General features: G+C 44.7%; 1 protein-coding gene across 1 annotated transcript in view; it reads left to right on the top strand.

Annotated features, from left to right (window-relative positions):
* Positions 1-1,244: 1,244 nt before the first annotated feature.
* Positions 1,245-13,420, top strand: part of FEM1C (fem-1 homolog C) — a 31,298-nt gene continuing 19,122 nt past the window's right edge. The window contains exons 1-2 of the mRNA XM_077817337.1: positions 1,245-1,357; positions 2,155-2,871. Of these exons, the coding sequence (XP_077673463.1) occupies positions 2,328-2,871 (544 nt within the window). The 5' untranslated portion in view covers positions 1,245-1,357; positions 2,155-2,327. The remainder of the gene's footprint in view (positions 1,358-2,154; positions 2,872-13,420) is intronic.

The raw sequence follows: 13,420 nt of genomic DNA, 5'->3' as shown, positions 1-13,420 counted from the left end.
AGGTGCCAGATTGATAGCCCCAGAAACTGCAGAGGCAAGTAGTGTGGATAGCAGCAGTGCAAACTTCCCCATGTTGCCCCACACTAACATTCTCCAATCATAATGTGAAAAGACCACTTCTAGGGCTAAGAAGAGAGTTTACTTTCTATGCTCTTTCAAATCCAGCCTCCTGCAAGGGCTGCTAACAAAGCTGACAGTCAGCACCTCCCCAGTTCCATGAGCCATCCAGTCCCTTCACGGCATGCAGGCTTGCTTGAGTGCAATCCTGGATTCACATAGTGGCTAAACACACTGATAGTCACTACGAAAAACTCCAGGGGAACAGTCCAACACGATTAGGGTGACCATACATCCCATTTTGGGTGAGACAGTCCCTTTTTAAAGGCCTGTACCGGCTGTCCTGACTTTTTTGGCAAAACTGGCATTTCTCCCATTTGTGCTTGCCAACTGAACATCAGTTAGCAAGAGCAAACGACAAATACACAGGCAGGCGGCAGGGGATCTTGGACCTGGGTTCCCACATGCAGAGCCTGTGGGAGGGAGGCCTCAGGCGGGCCCTGTGAATGCAGGAGGTGGGGGGGGGGGGCGCTTGGGCCAGCCCTGTGCAGTGTTCTGTTTTCCCTTTGGGAAAATATGGTCACCCTAAACACAATGCTCAGCTCCGACATTTCTGTCGCCTCTGTAGCTCTCAAAGCACTTTACAAAGGTGGGGAATCATCATTTTTCAGAAGGGGGAAACCGAGGCAGAGAGGTGCAGTGACTGGCTTAGGATGGAGCATGGCCTTGCCAGACCCCTCTCGTCCTCACCACACGGGTGCTGGAACAATTTGCATAGTCGGCGTGCTGCGAGCCATTGACTCAAACTGTAAACCCTGCGTATGATGGTCACCACTTCAAGCGGGGGGTGCTGCAGCCCCCGCTTCCCTGGCTCTAGCTCCTCTGCTACCACAGGTCGGCGTCTGTATTCCAGCGAGGGAGGCAGCACACGCGGCTCCACTGAACGCCCATTAGCCCTAACCCTAAGCACCCGCCTCCCACAGCGAAGCAACTCCCCCCTCCTCTCTGCGCGCTCTCAGCCTAGCTTGAGCCAAGCTAAGCCCCGCCCCCCACGCGGCAGTCCGCCGCTCTTAGTGGCTGGCTGGGCGGTGGCCCCTTCCCTATTGGGGCTCCTGAGAGAGGACATGAGACAGCTTGTTGGGCTGCGCCTGGGCGCTGGGCTGGGCGCTCGCCGAGGCTCGTTGCTGTGGGGATTCGCCTGTCATGGAGGAGCTGGACGGGGTGCGGAGCGCGGCGGAGGCTTCCCGGTGAAGGCGGCTCCGGGGAGAGGGAGCCGGTGGGGCGTCCGCGCCTAGGGAAGGTAGCTCGGAGCCTGCTCTGGGCGGGCGGCGGTGCGGGGTCCCCGGCCCCCAGCCGACAGGGAGGCAGGTCCGGGGGGCTGGCGCGGGGCTGGGAACCTGTCTGGGAAGGGGCGACGCGGGGCCAGGACGGGGGGCGGCGGGACTACCTCCCCCGGGCGGGTGCGGAACCAAGGTCGGTCTCGTTCCCCTTGCCTGCTCCCAGCAGTGCCCCCGCGGGCGGTGAGCCGGGTGCATCGGCTCGGTCCGGGGACTGCTTGGCGGAGGAGCCAGGCCAGAGAGAGAGGTCGGCGGCTCCTTGCCCGGGCTGGGTCCGGCAGAAGTTGGTGGAGCTGCCGCGGCTCCTTATACAGCCGGCGCAGACGGGGGGGTTTTCCTGCAACCCGTGTGAATGAAACAGGGGGAGGATCGGCGCTCACTCCCGCCAGCCTCCCGAGAGGGGGCGCTCCCCAAAGCCCGGGGAAGCCCCCGAAGGTGGCACTTCCTTTCCTCTCGGGAGAATTGGTGCCGTGTACAGCACAAGCAGTGGGAGGTCATTTAGTGCGGTGTTTTTCAAGCTTTTTTCATTTGCGGGTTACTAAAAAAATTCGAATGGAGGCATGGGCCCTTTGGGCTGGGGACCCCAGGGGCCTGCGGAGCACGGATTGGAAATCATTGTTCGACCTCTTTTCTCGGCCCCCTTAGTCATAGTCCACGAGACCCTCCCCCCCCCCCCCGGGGTTGAAACCCACTGATTTAATATATTAAAGATGTTTAAAAAAAAAAAACCCAACCATTTCAATTTTCTTTTCTCTTTCAGATTGTTGAACACAGTCTGTGCTCGGAATTGTTAGGACCTAAGATCAGAGTCTTCATGTTTGTTCACAGAGATAACACAGATCTAAGAAAAGCGTGTGGGTCTTCTGTTTGGACTCTGTAGTTCCAGTAGTCCCATTATCTGTGACACTGAAGGATAAAAGCGGCACAGACTAAATGGATCTAAAGACAGCAGTGTTCAATGCAGCTCGTGATGGCAAACTGCGGCTCCTTGCAAAGTTACTGGCAAACAAAACCAAAGAAGAGGTGGCCTTGCTGATGTCTGAAAAAACTAGTGGTGCTACACCACTTTTGATGGCAGCCCGTTATGGACACCTTGATATGGTGGAATACTTGCTGGAGCATTGCTGTGCTTCTATAGAAGTTGGTGGCTCGGTGAATTTTGATGGTGAGACCATTGAGGGGGCTCCTCCATTATGGGCAGCTTCTGCTGCTGGTCATTTGAAGGTAGTCCAATGTCTGTTAGATCATGGCGCATCTGTCAACAACACAACACTGACAAATTCAACCCCACTTAGGGCAGCCTGTTTTGATGGGCACCTGGAAATAGTAAAGTACCTTGTGGAGCATAAAGCTGATTTGGAAGTATCAAACCGACATGGGCACACATGCCTGATGATCTCATGTTACAAAGGACACAAAGAAATTGCTCAGTATTTGCTTGAAAAAGGTGCTGATGTTAATAGAAAAAGTGTTAAAGGTAAGATCAATATCCTATTTTTCTTGTAGCAAAGTTCCTGAGACTATCTAGTTGTTACCTTTTTTTTTGTAGGAGACCAAAAATGTTCATCTGACTTGATAATGTAAATTGTTCAAAGTGCTATCAAGAAGTTTAAATTATAGTGTTATGTTTATAGTTTGTATGTAGTTTTGAAAGTTTTTCAGTTTGATCTTCCAGCGTACCTGCTAGTTCACTACTTAAAAAGAACCAGTTACTAAATTTCATTCTAAATCAGCAAGTTTTAATTTATAAACCCCAGTTATTAAAAGATTTTGCTACATAGAGTCATACTCCTGGCTAAAGTGTGTATGTAAAAAGCTAATTGGCTTTTTGCTGAAAATGTAGTGGGTCATGTGATAACTTTTTTAAATAGATAAACTTATATTGGCAAAACAAATATATTGTGCATTGAATAAAATTCACTGGTCTGCACTGTTAAGATCAGAATAGGGAAATGGAGGAAGTCTTTTCTGTATTTTAAAATTTCCACCCCGATTCTTCAATTCTTCAGTTGATCTATTAGCTACAGTAACTAAGAAATGGAAATTAGGGTAAAAAATAAGGACCAGTGTGAGTGTGATCATGCCAAAAAAGAGAGTTTCAGTAAACAGTGGTGCTGTTATCACAATAGATGTTTTTTTGCTTCTGTTTACAATGGTCCTGGCACTATTGTTCAAAGTGAAGACTTCTGCCTTTTTGCTTTGATCATAGTTGCATGGACCTCTTGTTCTAACTGTGGGCATGTTGCTGCTTTTTAATTGCATCACCAACGCACATACTAATGTTGTATTGACAAGGTGTATTGGTTAGTGCAGACTACCACACATTTTTCACCCTGGAAAGATGGTCTGTGTTTGGATATTCTGAGATATGTCAAGGGTATTTCCCCTCAAAGCCTGTGTATGACATAGTACTTCTAATTCCTGTTTCTGGCTACATTTATTATTAACAGTTTCCAAAACATGAAATATAATTTGACAATTTATACCTTTCTAGTATATAGTTTATGGTATGATATCTTTAGTATTTGTTAGCAGAAAAAAAGATGAACACCTAAATGACACTTTCACTGACTGAAAGAATGTGGGTGAGGTTTCAGAGTAACAGCCGTGTTAGTCTGTATTCGCAAAAAGAAAAGGAGTACTTGTGGCACCTTAGAGACTAACCAATTTATTTGCGCATAAGCTTTCATGAGCTACAGCCCACTTCATCGTAATATCTTTTATTGAACCAACTTCTGTTCGTGAAGGAAACAAGTTTTCAAGCTTTCTAGAGCTCTTCTTCAGATCTGGAGAAGGTAACCAGAGTGTCACAGCTAAATATAAGGTGGGACAGATTGTTAAGCATAATGACTTAACACATGTTGCAAGAAACCACTTCAAATGAAATGGGAATTAACACCTCTGCTTATCTGTTCTGCCAACAGAAGTTGAGGCACTAAAAGATATTACCTCACTACCTTGTCTCTCGTATCCTGGGACCAACATGGATACAAGAGCACTGCAAATGTACAGCATGTCTTTAAGTCAACGAACAAATGAAAATATGTAGGGAGTAATATAAAGAAAGCTACAATACACAGTGGGCAGAATGTAATAACTTACTTCTGCTTCCAAGAAGAATAACTTCCAAGCCATAAAGTCACTCGTGAGTCACCACAGACTTGTATATTATTCCAAGTATTTACTGGGAGTGATTACCACACAGCTGCGTAAAGGCCTGATGTATCATAAAAGCACCTATCTAGGCCACCCCTTTTTCTCTCTCTGCCAGTGGACTGTTGATGTTCTCAAATTTACTGATCCTTAATATCTTTTTTTTACCAGTATGCAGATATAATTTGTTCTTTGCTCTATTTAAACAACCATCATACAGACACCTACCTACAAGCATTTTTTTAATCTCTCTGGTCTCAGTTCCTCTTATCATTTTAATTTCTTCTCTTCTTCACTTTATTCAATTCTTGCATGACTCATGACTTAAGCACAACAGTACAAGTCTTACCCATTCAGCAACACCTAAGAGAGAGAATATTTTGTGAACAGCAGAAGCACACTGCTGGCAAAGGCACTTGATATCAGAACTGCATACCTCTCTATTATGCCAAGCATTCACTTTTCCTATAGTATTGTCTCACAACCATAATCTAAAGATGAGCGCTTTTAAGGTGAGATTTTTAAAGTGCTACAGCATAGCTGATCCTTGTGTTATGAAAAATGTGAGTGTCAGATTGGACTTGTTGTTGCCCAGTGAAGGCTATTAAATTTTTTTTTTTTTTTAAATCTGTGTATACATTTATAGTGTATTTTTATGGAGTATGCCCTGCCTTTTCTTGCTCTTTGGAAATACTCTACCCATTGGTGATGACATCAAATGGAGACTCCGCTCTCAGCTGTCTACACTGTTCAATATGTCTGTTGTTGAAACAGTATTACATTAACTGCATTAGGGAATTTTTAGTGTGCAACGAAAGGGTCTACATGGGCCAGTTTTTGACCAAACTGTTGGTGAGCTTTAAAATTCACACCCCTCTAATGCTCAATGCCATGCTGTGTAGATGAGTCCACAGAATTTTCTAGCTTCCTGAAATTCCTTATTCTGAGTAGGGCTGGGGGGAAGAGAGAATCTGGTCAGGCACATCTTCAGTTCCTTCTCCTCTGATTATATAAGAAAGGGTCAGCTTGATGTTGAGAGGCCTCACAGTGGGAGGGAGGGAAAGAAAAGTCCAGGTTGCTGCTTTTTACGGACAAAGAAACCAGTTACTATAGACGTCCCTGTTGCTCTTCTTACAACATACTGTGTTTATGTTAATGTTTACTTGTCTCTGCTCACAGGAGGGAGATGTTTAAGGGAGTGTACCTATGAGGGCCTTGTCTACGGGGGGAGATCTACTACGGGGGGGGAGATCAATCTAAGTTACGCAATGTCAGCTACATGAATAACATAGCTGAAGTCAACATACTTAGATCTACTTACTGCGGGGTCCACACTACGCAATGCCGATTGTAGACGCTCTCGCATCGACTCCCCTTGTGCTTCTTGTTCAGGTGGAGTACAGGAGTTGATGGGAGAGTGATCGATGGTCAATTTAGTGGGACTTCACTAGACCCGCTAAATCGATCGCTGGTGAATCGATCTCAGAGCATTGATCCTGGCTGTAGTGTAGATGTAGCATAAGACTACTAAATATTATATCTTCATTAAATGGGGTATCTCTAGAAAGCTGCTGTTATAAGGAGCACCAGAGGCTATCTTTCAGATATTTTCTTCATAACAGGAAGGTGGGGGGCATTTAAATATTTTAAATATATAATTGTGAGTTATAATATACCATGCATGATTGTCCATTTACCCCTAGGCCCTCACATCTAGAAAAATGACTATGCACTTGTTAGAGAAGTGTATTTTAGGACTGGGGAAGATAGGGTGGGTTATAGGATAGGTTCTTAGAGCTCCACAAATCAGGATGGCAAAAAGTTGCAATGTAAAGATGGATACAGAAGCAGTTAAAAATGATGGATTTCACTGGAATGTGTGAGTAGTCTAGCAACAGCATTCTGGACTACTGAAGCTTAGAAAGTAGAGATTTGGGAAGAGCATATGATGAAGTGCAGTAGTAAAGACAGTAAGTGATTAAGACGTGAGGATTTCAGCTGAGTCAAGATAAGAGAAAATGATAACCGTGCCTCATAGGTGGTGATGGCAATGGGCGAGAGGAAAAAGTTTAAAATGCATGACAGTGCTGTACTATGGAAGATGGCCTATAACTCTGAAATTGAAATTATCTGAGCATTAAATCATCTTGGTTCAAGATGTATTCAGCTTTCACTTCTTCCCACCATTTTCCAGAATCCTCTTCTACAGTTTCTACAGATTCTTACGGAGAGTAGAGGCAAGAGTTCAAATAGTCACAAAGGAACTTGTTTAGAAAGTAAGGGACTGTGTGACCTAAATAAAATATTTTAAAATAAAGTATAAATGAGGGAAAAAATGACAAATAAGACTTGAAAAACCTTTTTGCTCACTTAGTATTATGTATGGATGAGGGAATATCTACAATTTCTGTAGAACTGAAGTTTTAATTTGAAAAGCAAAACTTCCAAATGTGAACCAATTCAGCACTGTTTTCCTAATGCTGTAGACTGTTCCAGCATAACTACTCTTTGCTTTAGCAGCAACAGGTTGAAATTAACAATACTGTGGTAAGTTTCACTGGTGTTACATAGAAGCTCCTGGAGGTAGAGGAACTGTCAAGAATCATGTTGCTTGCATTCTGTTGCTTAGATAAGCTATGAGTAGTAGCACTGGAGTTTCTGTGGTGAGGACCACAAAACCAGGCCCTAAGTGAAGGATAGATCTCTCAAGTGTACTGGATTTTTCAGGAATTTTGGATGAATTCAGCTGACTTTCCCACTCCACTGGGAAGAGTGGCAGTGTTATGTACACACTAGGCAGCACTCCCTTTCCGGAGTCAGAAACAGGACTCAAAAATCTTGATCCAAACATTTTGGTATTGAATAGTTGTGTAACCCCCTGGCAAAATGTGTGTGGCATGCCTTTCTAGTGGCTGATTAACTACAGGAGTAAACATTTTTTCTGTTGAAGTGGTAGTGGTCTGTGCTGATCTCTGAAGGCTGAGGATTCAAATCCTGTTGATGATCCATGTGGGTTCTTTTTAAAACGCTAATTTATTTAATTCTCACCATAAGAAAACCTTCTGTAAAATGTTTTTAATGTTAAAAATATTATAATTGGTCAATTATAAGAACACTCAGCAAAACACAGGTGTTATATTTTGATCATTTGAAAATGTTACAGATTGACACAGATAAAGGATGCGGGGGTAGGGTAGTGGAAATTCCACCACCCCTTTTCATTGGTCAGGATATTGGGGCACAATTGATAGTCCCCGTCTAACAGCCATGAGGCTCTGTATGGTGGTTGGGTTGGGAGGGGGAGAGCTGCTTCTTCCAAAGGATATGAAAGGTAGTCTGAGAGGAGTCCAGGAACAGCATTCTTACATTTATCAACAGCTGGGAGTAAGGAGTCTCTTTAACTAAGACATTGTTCCTGGACATTATTGATGGCCTTCCTTTCCCTGTCTCCTCTTTTCCTTCACACCCTTTAATCTCTGGCGAAAAGGTGTTCGGCAAATTTTTCCCAGCTTACTGGGAAGGAGTATAGAAGAGATTTTTGGGGAAAATCACGTTTTGCAAGCTGTAAATTCTATTATGGCTGTGAATAAGACCTGTAGCATAAGAATGGACCTACTAGGTCAGATCAAAGGTCCGTCTAGCCCAGTATCCCGTGTTCCAACAGTGCCAATGCCAGGTGCCCCAGAGGGAATGAACAGGTAATCATCAAGTGATCATCCCCTGTCGCCCATTCCCAGCTTCTGGCAAAATCCACAAGATATCAATGATGTAAAATCCAATATAGCAACTCTCTAAATTAACAGAGAGCTGCAGACCTTGTTCAATTTATTTTCTCCTATGGATATGTATACAGACTTGAATCTTTGGCTATAGTATGAAGACTATAGTAAGGCTTTAATTTAGATGGAGACTGAAATGTGTTTAACATCCACTAACCTGGGGGAAAAAGCAAAATTGCTGCCTCTAAATACCTGTTAGTTCCAGAAATGATGAACTAGGGTAGAGCCTCTCTGGTCTCTTCAAAATCAGCATGTGGTGTATTGCATATTAAAAATAATTAACCTAATAGTAAACATCGAGAAGTCTGACAGGTTTTTTTCTCTTCTGGGTTTTCTGTCTTGCCTGCTTGCCAAGCTTCATTTTGAAAAACAAGACTCTGCTTCCTGGGAATAAAGGTCTTGCTCTAAATGTGTTCTGTTCCTTTTTCCTGGTTGTGTTACATGACACATTGCATTACATTTGTGAGGATATTTTGAGCATGAAGGCTATGTGAAACTAAACCATAGCAGGAATGCATATTACCCAGCCTAATAAATTAAATAGTGAAAGAAGATGCAGTTAAAAGAGGGAAAATGTTTTAATTTGCATTGTGGGGGAAAAAATAATGTTGAAACTAAGTGATTCAAATACTTTTATCTTTCATAAATGTTGAGACATCAATAATCTTGAGAATACAATTTAGAGAGAGCTGAATCTGTGAACAGGGAGATCTTTGTTCCATAGCATTTCTTTTAGTGGTCTGAGAAATTAGATTAAAACATAATAAGACAGTAAGCGTAGAGGATAAGTACACCTCAATAAAACTGAGGTCTAGATCGACAAAGGGACTTAGGCATTGTAACACTTAATTTTTAGGCCAGATCTGCACTAAAAAGATAGGCTGGACTCAGCTGCGTTGCTCAGGGCTATGAAAAATCCACAAACCTGAACGATGTAGCTAAGATTAGCTAAGCCACCCCCACCCCGTGTAAACATTGCTGGGTTGATTGGAATATTTCCTTAACCTAGATGCCACCTCTTGGGGAGGTGGATTAACTACAGTGACGGGAGAACCCTTCCCCTCGCTGTAGTAAGTGCCTACACTGCAGTATTACAGTGGCCCAATTGCAGCACTGTAGCTGTACTGGTGTAGCAGTTTAAATGTAGATATAGCCATAAATGCCCAGCCACATAACGTAATCCACAGACCCAAGTCAGGTGTTCAGACTCACTATACAATGCTTGGGGAGAGTTAGGTGCTTGAGAATGAGCTTCCTGGGAGTCGGGCAGCTGAGCTGGGAGCCACCTAGGATAGCCAATAGAATATGTAGAAGTGAGGAGCTTAGGTGCCTAATTCTGGGCTGCAGGGAGGTACCTCCCTTCATTGGGATTCACAGCTGTGAACACTCCCCTATGCTAGGGGTCTCAGATGGGTCAGTCCATGAAGAAGGTGGTGGTTTTTTCTCCTTATACACTATAGCAGGGGTGGCCAAACTGTGGCTCGCGAGCTGCATGCAGCCTTTTTACAGTTAGGGTATGTCTATACTACTTGCCGGATTGGCAGGCAGCGATCGATTCAGCAGGGGTTGATTTATCGTGTCTAGTCTAGACGTGATAAATCGACCCCCTGAGTGCTCTCCCGTCGACTTCTGTACTCCAGTGCTGCAAGAGGCGCAGGCAGAGTCGACGGGGGAGCGGCAGCAGTCCGTCGACTTCAGCTACGTTATTCACGTAGCTGAAGTTTTGTGTAGATTGTGTAGATCGATTTTCTCCCCCCCCCCCCCTCGCCTCCCCCACTGTAGACCAGGCCTGAGTGTGCCTCCCCATTCTCCACCTACCAGATTGCGGGGAGCTCGGGGATTGTGCCCTGTGGTGGGGCTAGAGGCTTCTACCAGAGATGACTGGTGCCTGCTGAGAGCGGGGGGGGGCACAGTTTAAAGGTTCGCTCCCCCCAACAGCATGAATCACACATCCCCCAGGCATTCCCACCCTCTTACTGTAAGTGGCCCCTCCCTGAGGCTCCCAGGTGTTAGCTCCACATGGACAGGTAATGGCAAAGAGCCTGGAGCTGCAGGAAGGGGCCACCGCTTTAGCTTTGTAAGGAGAGGAAACCACAAAAGCAGCTGCTCTCCCTGCAGCTCCCAGCTGTTTGCCACTGCCTCTCCGTGTGGCCGCAGCTCCCAGTTCGTCAGCTCCAGCAGTTGCCTTGCAGGGAGGGAGCCCGGTGGCACCATGTGACAGAGTGGGGCCGGAAAACCCTGGAAAAAATTGTGGGGGGGAGGGGAGAAGGTAGTGTGTGGTCAAGTGCCCCCACCCCCATGTGTCACCTCTGGCTTTTTCCCAATTAGGGAGGGATTCTTGGGGCTTCAACCCCGCACGGTGTGCCTGCTGGGGCTCGGGGCTTCAGCAGGAGTAGGGCTGAAGCCCCAAGCCCCAGTAGGCACCTCCTGTGTGGCTGAAGCCCTGGCAGGCACGCCCCAGCTCTCAAACTTCTGAAGATTGTTGTATGTGGCTTGGAGCGTCAGTAAGTTTGGCCGCCTCTGCACTAGCCTGGTGGTTTGGGCATTCACCTGGTATGTGGGAGACCCATGTTTCAGTCCCACTGCTTCAGTTAATATTTCCTTGTACAATTGGAAGAGTTTCAATAAGAGAGACTGAGAGACCTGTCCCAAAATATCCCACAGCCCAGTAGTTAGGACACTCTTCCTGAGAGATGGGTTCAGATTCCTGTTTTGTGTCAGCCAGAGGAGGTATTTGCTCCCACCTCCCAGATGAGTCCTTAACCACTGGGCTGTTTGGGTATAAGAGGAGCACCGTCTTGGCCATCCAGATTTTTTAGACAAAGGAAACGCAGTGGATCTAATTTACCTAGATTTTAGTAAGGCGTTTGATACCGTGCCACGTGGGGAATTATTAGTTAAATTGGATAAGATGGAGATCAATAGGAAAATTGAAAGGTGGATAAGGAATTGGTTAAAGGGGAGACTACAACAGGTCCTACTGAAAGGTGAACTGTCAGGCTGGAGGGAGGTTACCAGTGGAGTTCCTCAAGGATCGGTTTTGGGACCAGTCTTATTTAATCTTTTTATTACTGACCTTGGCACAAAAAGTGGGAGTGTGCTAATAAAGTTTGCGGATGATACAAAGCTGGGAGGTATTGCCAATTTAGGGAAGGACAGGGATATCCTACAGGGGGATCTGGATGACCTTGTAAACTGGAGTAATAGTAATAGGATGAAATTTAATAGTGAGAAGTGTAAGGTCATGCATTTAGGAATTAATAACAAGAATTTTAGTTATAAGCTAGGGATGCATCAATTAGAAGTAACAGGGGAGGAGAAGGACCTTGGAGTATTGGTTGATCATAGGATGACTATGAGCTGCCAATGTGATCTGGCTGTGAGAAAAGCTAATGCGGTCTTGGGATGCATCAGGAGAGGTATTTCCAGTAGGGATAGGGAGGTTTTAGTACCGTTATACAAGGCACTGGTGAGACCCCACCTGGAATACTGTTTGCAGTTCTGGTCTCCAATGTTTAAGAAGGATGAATTCAAACTGGAACAGGTACAGAGAAGGGCTACTAGGATGATCCGAGAAATGGAAAACTTGTCTTATGAAAGGAGACTCAAGGAGCTTGGCTTGTTTAGCCTAACTAAAAGAAGGTTGAGGGGAGATATGATTGCTGTCTATAAATATATCAGAGGGATAAATACCGGAGAGGGAGAGGAATTATTTAAGCTCAATAACAATGTGGACACAAGAACAAATGGGTATAAACTGGCCACCAGGAAATTTAGACTAGAAATTAGACGAAGGTTTCTAACCATCAGAGGAGTGAAGTTTTGGAATAGCCTTCCAAGGGAAGCAGTGGAGGCAAAAGATCTATCTGGCTTTAAGATTAAACTCGATACGTTTATGGAGGAGATGGTATGATGGGATAACATGGTTTTGGTAATTAAATATTCATGGTAAATAGGCCCAATGGCCTGTGATGGGATATTAGATGGGGTGGGATCCGAGTTACCCAGGAAAGAATTTTCTGTAGTATCTGACTGATGAATCTTGCCCATATGCTCAGGGTTTAGCTGATCGCCATATTTGGGGTCGGGAAGGAATTTTCCTCCAGGGCAGATTGGAAGAGGCCTTGGAGGTTTTTCGCCTTCCTCTGTAGCATGGGTCACTGGCTGGAGGATTCTCTGCTCCTTGAAGTCTTTAAACTAGGATTTGAGGACTTCAATAGCACAGACATAGGTGTGAGGTTTTTTGCAGGAGTGGTGGGTGAAATTCTGTGGCCTGCGTTGTGCAGGAGGTCAGACTAGATGATCATAATGGTCCCTTCTGACCTAAATATCTATGAATCCGTGGGGTTAGGCACACTCTGAGAACACCTATAGATTGACCCCTGCAAGTGAGATAGATGGGGGAATGCCTAGATTGGAATTCCCCTGGAGTTCAGGTGTGAACTAGAGTGCCAAGCCACTTGGTGGCATTGGGACCTAGGCAGCTTTGTTCACTGGCAAAAGTTTAGGTACCATGCAACTTAGGCACATCCAGAATTAGGTGGCAGCTGAGAGGATTTGGCGGATCTCAGTGTTGGGTTTAGGTGTCTAAAGTGGCAAAAATCCCTTTGTGGCTCTACCCCTGAGTGTTTATATACATATCAATATGTTTATATAATCAGTCTTTAAAACTAAAGTAATAAATACATTTACTAGATGACTTATTTCCTTTATGTGCGTTGCTTGAAGTTAGTGCAATATAAACACTTAATCTTTAAATCAAGAAGATCAGTAATTTTATTGGGTCCTGAACCTGTGAAGATTTATGCATGTGCCTAACTTTACACATTTGAATAATTCTGTTGAACTCAATGTGACTACAAGTGTCTGATGTTAAGCATCTGAACCAAGTATTTTCAGCAGTGGGGCCTTGCATGTGAAATGGTAAGAATGACTTCCTTTTAATTTTCTAATATTGTTTTACTAATCCAGAAACATGATCAAGCTTTAACTAAATCTACTTAATATATTTACAAAACGTTCGTTCAAGTCCAGCCAAATCACTGTGTGTGTCACTGCTTCTCTTCTTTTCCCTTCCCTGTCACAGGCCAATTA

This window comes from Eretmochelys imbricata, chromosome 5 (assembly GCF_965152235.1).
Source record: "Eretmochelys imbricata isolate rEreImb1 chromosome 5, rEreImb1.hap1, whole genome shotgun sequence".
Lineage (NCBI taxonomy): Eukaryota > Metazoa > Chordata > Testudines > Cheloniidae > Eretmochelys > Eretmochelys imbricata.
Note: the sequence above shows the minus strand (reverse complement) of the source record. Positions and strands in the feature narration are given on the sequence as shown.